The sequence below is a fragment of the Coregonus lavaretus genome (assembly GCF_964263955.1).
Source record: "Coregonus lavaretus genome assembly, chromosome: 9".
Lineage (NCBI taxonomy): Eukaryota > Metazoa > Chordata > Actinopteri > Salmoniformes > Salmonidae > Coregonus > Coregonus lavaretus.
Window position 1 is genome coordinate 1,643,337 of NC_139996.1, and position 12,986 is coordinate 1,656,322.

The 12,986-nt window shown below is 43.5% G+C and overlaps 1 protein-coding gene across 1 annotated transcript; it reads left to right on the forward strand.

Moving 5' to 3' along the window:
• Positions 1–10,050: 10,050 nt before the first annotated feature.
• On the forward strand, positions 10,051–11,366 carry LOC311134908 (uncharacterized protein C15orf61-like). The gene is made up of 2 exons (XM_084168673.1): positions 10,051–10,819; positions 11,079–11,366. Exons 1-2 carry the CDS (start codon positions 10,462–10,464, stop codon positions 11,201–11,203), a joined length of 483 nt encoding a protein of 160 aa, XP_084024799.1. The 5' UTR covers positions 10,051–10,461; the 3' UTR covers positions 11,204–11,366.
• The last annotated feature ends 1,620 nt before the right edge of the window (positions 11,367–12,986 follow it).

A 12,986-nucleotide genomic window follows, 5' to 3' on the forward strand; every position in this document is an offset into this window, starting at 1 on the left:
TATTGATCTGGAGGCACTGGCATACCGGACAACCCCGCAGCCCCCACAAAGCAGGGGGGCTCATGATCTCTGGGGGCCCATGCGCTTGTCATCAATGTTTCTTTTTTTTAATGTAATAAATCATTTTGACAGTAACCCTCCAAAAAGTCATTCATAAACTACTTTCCATATGTACTAGGAAGCTAAGTGTTTTTTTCTTGGGCTTCAGGAATGTGACTGAAAAAGTGCCTTAGGCCTTGAAAAATAAACTGATTGAAAGTAAGGGAATATCAGTGAACAAATGCCGTGGCCAAGGCTACGACGATGCGAGTACAATGAGTGGAGCTGACTCTTGTGTTCAAAAGCTCATATCAAACCGAGAGCCTAATGCTTCTTAGGTAGTTCTTTATGAGTTTAAGTTTAGAAAACGATCTCTCCGCAGAAGCGACAGTTACAGGGATGGGTAAAAACAGCTTGATTGCCGTAGCAACGTCAGGGAAACTGGGCAGAAGGGAGGTGTGCTTCAAATACATCAGTTCAGCAACATCTTTATTGAGCCTCTCATTCTTCTTAATTGCCGGCCTCAACATGTTATGGAAAGAGATTAACCTCTACTGGATGGGTGTCCCGAAATCGGGACAGTTGTTGCTCAATACAGATAACATGACTACAATGACGTTGTAAACAAAAGCAAATGTTCTAACTGCAGTGTCCAATTTACAGCAGATATTACAGCGAAACAATACCATGCTATTGTTAGAGGATAGTGCACAACAACAAAATGTTTTTATCACGGCAACTGGTTTGATACATTCACCTCTGAAGGTAAATAATGTACTTACATTCAGTAATCTTGCTCTGATTTGTCATCCTGAGGGTCCCAGCGATAAAACTTAGCGTTGTTTTGTTTGATAAAATCAATTTTTATATCCTAACACGGTCCATGTTGTATACAGCGTTTCGCCTGAATTCCGACTTGTTCAACTTGCAACAAAACATTTCAACATAATATAAATACTACACCTTGTTTCACCCAGTCAAGCAATCCTCAGATACTCTAGAAGGCGACCGAAAAGTTTCATGATTCTGCATAACGCATTGGCTAAACAAAAGGTATATTAGCCCATTTAGGATTAACATGATTACGCACCAATGAGACGGGCGGTGTTCACTTGATTGACTGTATCTTGGTCCAATGACCACCTATCGTTTTGAAACATAGCTAGCTAGATAGCCAATGAGCTGGGCTTTACAGGAGTATGTGATGGTCCTTTGTGCGGGTAAAAGCCATTGTGCTGAGCTCAACAACCTACGTTGGGCAGATCAAATCGAGAGAACAAAGAGGGACTCGTATTACGCACGCACGTTCGATTAGTTCTACCAAGTTTATTGCTATTTTAGAAACTAGAACATGGCTAATAAAACTGTAAAAGCTCAATCGAAGACCAAGTATACAGATTTGGACGAGATTATTGCAGAAATCGATGGGGAAAGTGACATAGAAGTTGATGAGGACTCAGTTAGTGATTACACTGTAGACTCACGCTGATTTCTATTGGATGGGAAAGACGTAACTTTAGAAGGGAAGGAAAATACTTTCTTCTCATGCACTTGTTTAAATGTATTCATTTGAGATATTTTTCTTTGATTGCTCTATATATAATCACTATAATGAAATATGTTTACCAATAGTAAATAGGGCACTCGAAAACCACAGGCACAGCATGTGATAGTCAACATAAAATACACATTGGCTAGGGCTCACCCCCCTGCTAAAATAAAGGTTCAATAAAATAAGTAATAGTAAACTTGAGTTCTTACTGATTTTTTAAAATCTTCTATAGTGCTGGAGACTCAGATGACCTCTGGGAGCCAACACCAAAGAGACCACATTCAAGTCCTCCAGTAGAAACTGGTTCATTCAGTCTGACCCCTGCTGCTGTCTCTGTCTCCACACCCACCTCGCCCGGCCATCTAGAGGTGTGAAGGTTAGTGTCTTATGTCTCTGGTATGGTGTTCTTTGGATGCAACTCAGCATTCATTGTCCTCCAAACACGACGAGTTGAGTTTTTACCAAAAAGTTATATTTTGGTTTCATCTGACCATATGACGTTCTCCCAATCCTCTTCTGGATCATCCAAATGCACTCTAGCAAACTTCAGACCGGCCTGGACATGTACTGGCATAAGCAGGGGGACACGTCTGGCACTGCAGGATTTGAGTCCCTGGCGGCGTAGTGTGTTACTGATGGTAGGCTTTGTTACTTTGGTCCCAGCTCTCTGCAGGTCATTCACTAGGTCCCCCTGTGTGGTTCTGGGATTTTTGCTCACCGTTCTTGTAATCATTTTGACCCCACGGGGTGAGATCTTGCGTGGAGCCCCAGATCGAGGGAGATTATCAGTGGTCTTGTATGTCTTCCATTTCCAAACAATTGCTCCCACAGTTGATTTCTTCAAACCAAGCTGCTTACCTATTGCAGATTCAGTCTTCCCAGCCTGGTGCAGGTCTACAATTTTGTTTCTGGTGTCCTTTGACAGCTCTTTGGTCTTGGCCATAGTGGAGTTTGGAGTGTGACTGTTTGAGGTTGTGGACAGGTGTCTTTTATACTGATAACAAGTTCAAACAGGTGCCATTAATACAGGTAACGAGTGGAGGACAGAGGAGCCTCTTAAAGAAGAAGTTACAGGTCTGTGAGAGCCAGAAATCTTGCTTGTTTGTAGGTGACCAAATACGTATTTTCCACCATAATTTGCAAATAAATTCATTAAAAATCCTACAATGTGGTTTTCTGGATTTTTTTTCCTCAATTTGTCTGTCATAGTTGACGTGTACCTATGATGAAAATTACAGGCCTCTCTCATCTTTTTAAGTGGGAGAACTTGGACCAATGGTGGCTGACTAAATACTTTCCCCCCCACTGTATGTACTATTGTGTGTTTTCCCATAGACACAGAATGACAAATTCAGTCAAAATACAGTGGTCTTAGAGGCCTTGTCCTTTCTAGTCATTTTATTTCTAAGTGTTTGCCTCACTAAGACTACTAGAGTCACACTTAGTATCTATTGTATCTTGTATCTGGCACCACATGTCAGTGATGTATCTGGCACCACATGTCAGTGATGTATCTGGCACCACATGTCAGTGATGTATCTGGCACCACATGTCAGTGAATGATCTGGCACCACATGTCAGTGATGTATCTGGCACCATATGTCAGTGATGTATCTGGCACCATATGTCAGTGATGTATCTGGCACCACATGTCAGTGATGTATCTGGCACCATATGTCAGTGATGTATCTGGCACCACATGTCAGTGATGTATCTGGCACCACATGTCAGTGATGTATCTGGCACCACATGTCAGTGATGTATCTGGCACCATATGTCAGTGAATGATCTGGCACCATATGTCAGTGATGTATCTGGCACCACATGTCAGTGATGTATCTGGCACCACATGTCAGTGATGTATCTGGCACCACATGTCAGTGATGTATCTGGCACCACATGTAAGTGATGTATCTGGCACCATATGTCAGTGATGTATCTGGCACCACATGTCAGTGATGTATCTGGCACCATATGTCAGTGATGTATCTGGCACCACATGTCAGTGATGTATCTGGCACCATATGTCAGTGATGTATCTGGCACCACATGTAAGTGATCTGACATGTCTTTTAAACAGAAATGTTTTCGTCCATGGAAGGCCCAACAGTTAACCCATGATCTCCTGCTGCCCAGCGCTCATCATTATGTTCGCTAATCCCACCGTTATTAAAATCCCAGATAGTCCCTAACCCCAACACTGGATTAAGTGTGGTGGCCTCTACTCCATCCACAATGCTCCATGACAATTAAACTCTAACCCAGAATGTAATTCAACATTATGCCACATTAAAAAACCTCAACTGAGTTTTCTGAACTGTGTACCATATATTATACGTATGGTACATAGGATTAATAATACAATTCATACAGCTCCCACCAGTCTTCATGCATTCTGTTTATCTAAACGCGGCAGGTAGCTTAGTGGGTAAGAGTGTTGTGCCAGTAACCGAAAGGTCGCTGGTTCTAATCCCTGAGCCGACTAGGTGAAAAATCTGTCGATGTGCCCTTAAGCAAGGCACTTAACCCTAATTGCTCCTGTAAGTCGCTCTGGATAAGAGCGTCTGTTAAATGAGTGAAATGTATTCCTCTTCAGCAATCTGTCTGACTTCATCTCTTTTTGAATGGTTTAGTGGTATTTTTCCTCTTAAAGGTGCTATCTCTTTAAAGCTTCTGTCTCTGTGGCGTCATCTAATTTCTTCTTAATAATACTAATGATGGTATAGTATGGTACTGGTTCTCTTTACAGCTCCCGTCTGTGGCCAGTCACTATGCTGTTCTGGGGAGCCGCCTGCTCCACACCAACCTGTTACAACATGGTTTCTCAAACCAGGTCCTCACCACCTCTCTCTACCTCTGTTCACCACATCTCTCTACCTCTGTTCACCACCTCTCTCTACCTCTATTCACCACATCTCTCAACCTCTGTTCACCACATCTCTCTACCTCTGTTCACCACCTCTCTCTACCTCTGTTCACCACATCTCTCTACCTCTGTTCACCACATCTCTCTACCTCTGTTCACCACATCTCTCTACCTCTGTTCACCACCTCTCTCTACCTCTGTTCACCACCTCTCTCTACTTCTGTTCACCATCTATCTACCTCTGTTCACCATCTCTCTACCTCTGTTCACCATCTCTCTGCCTCTGTTCACCATATCTCTGCCTCTGTTCACCACATCTCTCTACCTCTGTTCACCACCTCTCTCTACCTCTGTTCACCACATCTCTCTACCTCTGTTCACCATCTATCTACCTCTGTTCACCATCTCTCTACCTCTGTTCACCACCTCTCTCTACCTCTGTTCACCACATCTCTCTGCCTCTGTTCACCACCTCTCTCTGCCTCTGTTCACCACCTCTCTCTACCTCTGTTCACCACATCTCTCTACCTCTGTTCACCATCTCTCTACCTCTGTTCACCATATCTCTGCCTCTGTTCACCACATCTCTCTACCTCTGTTCACCACATCTCTCTACCTCTGTTCACCACATCTCTCTACCTCTGTTCACCACCTCTCTCTACCTCTGTTCACCACCTCTCTCTACCTCTGTTCACCACATCTCTCTACCTCTGTTCACCACATCTCTCTACCTCTGTTCACCACATCTCTCTACCTCTGTTCACCACATCTCTCTGCCTCTGTTCACCATCTCTCTACCTCTGTTCACCATCTCTCTACCTCTGTTCACCACATATCTCTACCGCTGTTCACCACGTCTCTCTGCCTCTGTTCACCACATCTCTCTACCTCTGTTCACCACATCTCTCTACCTCTGTTCACCACATCTCTCTACCTCTGTTCACCACCTCTCTCTACCTCTGTTCACCACATCTCTCTACCTCTGTTCACCACATCTCTCTACCTCTGTTCACCACATCTCTCTACCTCTGTTCACCACCTCTCTCTACCTCTGTTCACCACCTCTCTCTACCTCTGTTCACCACATATCTCTACCTCTGTTCACCACATATCTCTACCTCTGTTCACCACATCTCTCTGCCTCTGTTCACCATCTCTCTACCTCTGTTCACCATCTCTCTACCTCTGTTCACCACATATCTCTACCTCTGTTCACCACATCTCTCTGCCTCTGTTCACCACATCTCTCTACCTCTGTTCACCACATCTCTCTACCTCTGTTCACCACATCTCTCTACCTCTGTTCACCACCTCTCTCTACCTCTGTTCACCACATCTCTCTACCTCTGTTCACCACATATCTCTACCTCTGTTCACCACATCTCTCTGCCTCTGTTCATCATCTCTCTCTGCCTCTCATTTAACTACCACACACAGACACACACACACACACACACACACACACACACAGACACACAGACACACACAGACACACACAGACACACACAGACACACACAGACACACACAGACACACACAGACACACACAGACACACACACACACACAGACACAGACACACAGACACACAGACACACAAGCCATGTAGGGTGATTGTTTGTTTACCGGACTGTCATTCCCAGGTCCCTGCAGCAAGGGGATCGTTAGTAAAGTAGTTTGTCCAGTATGTTGTTAACAGAACCGCGTGTGTGTGTGTCGTTAACAGAACCATCGGTGAGGACCTCCAGGGAGCCCTGCTGACTTTTACCCGCAACCTGTCTGTCATCCATCAGGAGATATCAGTCCCCCTTTTACCCGCAACCTGTCTGTCATCCATCAGGAGATATTTACATTTACATTTTAGTCATTTAGCAGACGCTCTTATCCAGAGCGACTTACATGAGCAATTAGGGTTAAGTGCCTTGCTTAAGGGCACATCGACAGATTTTTCACCTAGTCGGCTCGTGGATTAGAACCAGCGACCTTTCGGTTACTGGCACAACGCTCTTACCCACTAAGCTATCAGTCCCCAACATGCAGGGAGAGAATACTTTAAAGTGCAACTGACAGCGTTTTAACTATATATACTGTAGTTTAACTATATATACTGTAGTTTAACTATATATACTGTAGTTTGCAGATATGAAACAAACAGACAATCATACTATCAGTCAAAAATATCTCATTACCAGTTTATGCTACAAAACTAACTTCTTAAGAAGTTTTTAAAATAGGTTATATTTGACTCAACATTTCATGACGTACAGTAAGGCATTGTTGTCAGAATAGATGGATGCAGTTCAATGCATGATTAACATAATTCACCAATACATTTCTTGGTGGTCTAAAAATATTGCTTTCAGGTTGTAAATTACAGCTGGCCTGGTACATTGTCTGCTGCCTCCTTTCAGGATACTTGATGTTTCAGTTTTAATGACTCAATAATTTGGACAAAAACGGACGAATGTAACTAAGGCTGGGAATGTCAATACAATCAAACTAGCAAGGGCAATGATCACAAGTCAGTCATAACATGGCTAATAGGCTAGCGTATCTGTTTATGTAGCAAGCTAAAAACATGTAGCCTAATGTTAGCTAGCTAGCTAGCTGCTAGGAGGATGTCATGTCATGCCATTGGAGGAGTGGGTGAGTGACTGACTTTTCCCCCTCATATCGTTATTCGGTGGCTATACACAGCTAGAGATGCAGGTGTCATTTGGTTAGCTAGCAAGAACTTGAACGACTGTTATCCAGTTAGCTTATATTTTGCGTTCGCTAATTCTCTCTGGCTATCTACTCTGATTTCAGAACACTCTCGTCTGTGTGCCAGAGCGCAGAACAACTGATGAATTTACGCAACACCCGCTGAATATGACCAGTGTCAGTAAACGTAGGCAAAACAATAGTTAGTCACCAGCGCTCTGGATAACCTGTAAACAGCCTGACCGGCTCTGCTAGGGCGAGTAAAATGGTCAGAGTGCGCTGTTCTCTCAGTTGTGTCTGGAAGTAGCTAGAAGGCTAGCCAACTTTAGGCAGTTAGCTTGGGTGCTTGGTTGGGACAAGCATGCATTGGCAAGCTGCGGAAGGACGAGCAGGCTACTATTCCCCATCGTTTATCAGTGTTGTTTATTTGACGGCCAACTAGCTGGAAAAATTTGAGAGGTTCCTGCGTTAGATTTGAGCTCAGCTTTCTCTGGCTAGCATTAGTTGTTGATCTTGTTGTTGTTGATGTGCATAACTGAGGGAGAGAGAGCCTACCTTTTCATGGTTGTTTGATCAATAGGACTGTAACGCTTCTTAATGGAAGAGGACTCCCGTGGTATTGAAACATTTGCAGAAATCCATTCAGGTGTATTTTGTGGCATTTGGCGGAGGCGTTCTTATGATCTGAAGTCACGCTGTTGCAACTGCCTGTAAACACACAGTCCAGTTCAAAGTGGATGATGGCAGGCCCGTGTGGCAAATGGCTTGTTTTCATTAAGGCCTACTGTAGCTCTGATTGGCTACGGTGCACCGGTCTGTGTAGACTCTGGTCATGGACAAGACAGATCTTTTTATTAGGTTTTATTTACTGCAGTGTCTATAAATTGTCCAAACGCACGGCCGCTTTCCCACTCGATATTGCTATAGAATTTTCACAAATGCCTTAGTATACGTAAATCCTAATCATTCTAAGAATTTATGAAAACGTGAAAATGACCATGTCTAAGTGTCATGTTCTTCCTGGGGGTGAATATGAACAGATTTCAATAAGATTTCATGGTGTCAGTTCCAATTTACCTTATGTTTTTAATGAGCTAACAATCTCAAAAATAAGTTACAGCCAATGTGTGATAATATGATTATTAGAGTCATATTATGACTTGATGAACAACTTAATAGTGAAGTGAATGATCAGTATATACCTGAGTTGTGAGTTATGAAGTTATGGAGAGTGTGTTTGTTACTAAACTGTAAAGCCTGTTCCCCTGTATCCACTGCAGGACCTGATTAGGGACATAGAAGATGTGTTGGGAATGACAGTCCAGAATAAAGCTCAGGGACCAGGGAAGGACAGTCCAGTATAAATCCCAGGGACCAGGGAATGACAGTCCAGAATAAAGCTCAGGGACCAGGGAATGACAGTCCAGAATAAAGCTCAGGGACCAGGGAAGGACAGTCCAGTATAAATCCCAGGGACCAGGGAATGACAGTCCAGAATAAAGCTCAGGGACCAGGGAATGACAGTCCAGTATAAATCCCAGGGACCAGGGAAGGACAGTCCAGTATAAATCCCAGGGACCAGGGAATGACAGTCCAGAATAAATCCCAGGGACCAGGGAAGGACAGTCCAGTATAAATCCCAGGGACCAGGGAATGACAGTCCAGAATAAAGCTCAGGGACCAGGGAATGACAGTCCAGAATAAATCCCAGGGACCAGGGAATGACAGTCCAGAATAAAGCTCAGGGACCAGGGAATGACAGTCCAGTATAAATCCCAGGGACCAGGGAATGACAGTCCAGAATAAATCCCAGGGACCAGGGAATGACAGTCCAGAATAAATCCCAGGGACCAGGGAATGACAGTCCAGAATAAAGCTCAGGGACAAGGGAATGACAGTCCAGTATAAATCCCAGGGACCAGGGAAGGACAGTCCAGTATAAATTCCAGGGACCAGGGAATGACAGTCCAGAATAAAGCTCAGGGACCAGGGAATGACAGTCCAGAATAAAGCTCAGGGACCAGGGAATGACAGTCCAGTATAAATCCCAGGGACCAGGGAATGACAGTCCAGAATAAATCCCAGGGACCAGGGAATGACAGTCCAGAATAAATCCCAGGGACCAGGGAATGACAGTCCAGAATAAAGCTCAGGGACAAGGGAATGACAGTCCAGTATAAATCCCAGGGACCAGGGAAGGACAGTCCAGTATAAATTCCAGGGACCAGGGAATGACAGTCCAGAATAAAGCTCAGGGACCAGGGAATGACAGTCCAGTATAAATCCCAGGGACCAGGGAAGGACAGTCCAGTATAAATCCCAGGGACCAGGGAATGACAGTCCAGAATAAATCCCAGGGACCAGGGAAGGACAGTCCAGTATAAATCCCAGGGACCAGGGAATGACAGTCCAGAATAAAGCTCAGGGACCAGGGAATGACAGTCCAGTATAAATCCCAGGGACCAGGGAAGGACAGTCCAGAATAAATCCCAGGGACCAGGGAAGGACAGTCCAGAATAAATCCCAGGGACCAGGGAAGGACAGTCCAGTATAAATCCCAGGGACCAGGGAAGGACAGTCCAGTATAAATCCCAGGGACCAGGGAATGACGGGGGGGGGGGGGGCAGTATGAAAAAATGTATGCACTAACTGTAAGTCGCTCCGGATAAGAGCATCTGCTAAATGACTAAAATGTAAAATTATGTTTAGGCTACAATATGAAAGATAAAGTTGTATTTATTTAGAGCAACTCAAGTTATTAAGAAGATACAAACGTTATTATAGATTAAAATATACATTTAATGTAGATAGGGATATATAGAGAATTTAGATCACTATGGGGGAAAGCTCAACCTTCAGCTAGGAACAAAAGTTCGATGTTCTGTGTTGCTAGTCGGACGGAACACATTGCCGGTTCAGTTACAAGGGTGAGTTAAAAGTTGATCGATAGAAAGGTTTTTAAACTCTGTGATGGAACAACAACGGACTTGAGGTTACATGTTTATGGAACATGTTGTCTTGCTCTTAAGAGGAGACCGTTTGACAAATAATGCACAAAACTGTTCGGCTCGTACTCCTGTGTGGAAAGCTAGCTAGCTAGATAACTAGAGCTAGCTTGGTGGGCGTAGCAAGTGACATTGCTTATAAAATATGACATTAATGAATAAGACACACATTAGAAGGTATTCGTGCTTTGAAGAACGTCCACACTTTATCCCCTCTGCACTAACATTATACAGGTATCATAAGCTAGCTAGCTAGCTAGCGGTCTTACAGGTAAAACCACCTGCCAATCAATAAAGCTATGATCCATAGCATGAGAGAAGTATTCCGGCGGATACACAACATATTCCTCAATGTCGCTCTGTTTCCGAGCGCACTGCGGAGGCAAGGACGGCCGCGTCCCGCAGCTTCGGAGGTGCTGACCCGTCACCTGCTACAGCGGAACCTCCCTCCCTGGACCTCCTTCTGTGTCCACTACGGCGTCGTCGCCAACGACCAGTTCGGGAGGTCCAACTTCAACTGGGCGGTAAAGGGAACCAACTACCAGATACTGAGGACGGGGTGTTTCCCCTTTATCAAGTACCACTGTTCCAAAGCACCAGCACAGAACTTAGACTATGAAGACACGTTTTTCAGCATGTTGAAAGTCATCAATCTAGGTCAGTGGGGAAAAAAAGCCAAGGGGAGACTAGTATTTAATACTGTCTCTTGAACCTGAACCTGTTTCATATTGATTTAGTAGACAGTTAACTAGTTGTTTCCCCTCATTTCTAGAATAACTTCTTATTCATATCATGAATGTTTTTTTTTGTCACAGAATTGTACATATAGGCCTTAAACTATACAGTCTACTGCAAACAGAGTGCAACACAAAACACTTGTAATTGTTTTCCCATGTTTTTTGCCCCTGTCTTGCAGGTATCCCGTGTTTCGCATATGGCATGGGCTGTCTGATGGTAATAACCGCTAAAGAGACCGTACAGACTAGTGCTGGACCTGTCACTGTATATTTTGCCTTCAAAGAGAAAGACACACAGTATTAAAACGATCTATTTATGTACTTGGAAGCTAGTTTTATTTTGAGTGTTAATACCGTGCACTGGATTGAGACATCTGAACTGTGTCTGTTTGTGGTGACAACAAGCAAATCCTAATACGACCTGATATTTAAGCACCACGGGACAGCGGACATCTGCAAGACGCCTGAAGGGGGACACGCCCCAAGACGCCTGAAGGGGGACACGCCCCAAGACGCCTGAAGGGGGACACGCCCCAAGACGCCTGAAGGGGGACACGCCCCAAGACGCCTGAAGGGGGACACGCCCCAAGACGCCTGAAGGGGGACACGCCCCAAGACGCCTGAAGGGGGACACGCCCCAAGACGCCTGAAGGGGGACACGCCCCAAGACGCCTGAAGGGGGACACGCCCCAAGACTGTTCTGGCATATTGATTTCAATCCCTTAGATTTGTAAATATTAGGGAATAAATCTACAAATAATTGAAATATAAATCTCCAGTGATTCTTTGATATACCGCATCCACTCCGGCCCGATGAACTTGTCTTCAGCAATGTTCATCAGATTCCTTTATTTTAATTTTAATTTTGTAGTAATCGATTGACTATGACTTTTTAAATCACCCAGCAGTGCAATTTGCAAAGTTCGCTCCAGGTAAATGTTGCAATTCTTCAGCCATTCCTGAACCTGCGACCAAAAACAAGCTACATATGGACAGTACCAAAACAAATGAGCTAATGATTCTCTCTTCACAGCAAAATATGCAGAGCTGGGATGGTTGTATCCCCCATATATATAACATTCTATTGGTTGCAAGAATTTTGTATAATAATTTTAAATTGAAAAAGTATTTTTGAATCTAGCTTTGTTTTGTGTATCAGTTCATAAACCATGTGCCATGGAATCGGTACATCGAAAATCTCATCCCAACTATTTTGCAATCTGTATGGCACAGCTGTCAATATTTTGGTCCTTAAATGAAACTGGTATACTTTTTTATTTATCACAATTTTCTTTAGCCAATGTTGGTCTTTAATGCAGGGCCGACAGACAAGTTAGTGATCAGTCTCCATGCAGCAGATATTCAATACAGAGAGAAGGGGATGGAGCTGTTGAGAGAGAGAGAGGGGCTGTGTCAATGTAGATGATTGCAAAAATCTAAGGAAGTCATTGAGATAATCAAAATATAATAATATATATATATAAAATCAAAAACACAGAACCAGACAACAAAAACATAGTCCTTCAATATGGGGAAATCAAAATACACCACAAGAACAAAAAAGGAACAGCACATTAGAAATCACCTGGATGTAATTGTGGATTCCATAGAATCAAACCACATCTGGGAGAATTTGAATAAATTAAACAAACCTCATCATTGGCTATCCAAAATGGTGATATGTTGAGAAATCACTTTGCAAACCTCTACAGCAATATAACAAAGAGCCCAGCACAAAAAGATATACAAGGAAAAATTACAAATCCTTGAATCAGCAGTCAAAGACTATCAGAATCCTGTATCAGAGACCTAAGAGAATCTTTCTTTCCCCAAATTATCATTCAGGACAAAGAATTTGAAACTATAAAAGATGCAAAAAAAAATCAAATATTTATTGGGTGAAAAGCCAATATGTGTCCTCCTGCCACTACCTGAGTGCAGTGGCGGACCCGTCATTCAGGGCCCCACCTGTTTTGAGCCCCACCTTTCTAGCAATATATATATATATATATATATATATAGAGAGAGAGAGAGAGAGAGAGAGAAAATGCTTGTTTTGCAAGTTATTTTGGCATTAATACGTGTCA

What these genes read in the sequence shown, in the direction of transcription:
- LOC311134908 (XM_084168673.1), top strand. Translation starts at nt 10,462, where the DNA reads ATGATCCATAGCATGAGAGAAGTATTCCGGCGGATACACAACATATTC. An exon ending in GTTGAAAGTCATCAATCTAG is followed by an intron (nt 10,820 to 11,078) that starts GTCAGTGGGGAA and finishes CCTGTCTTGCAG; the next exon opens with GTATCCCGTGTTTCGCATAT.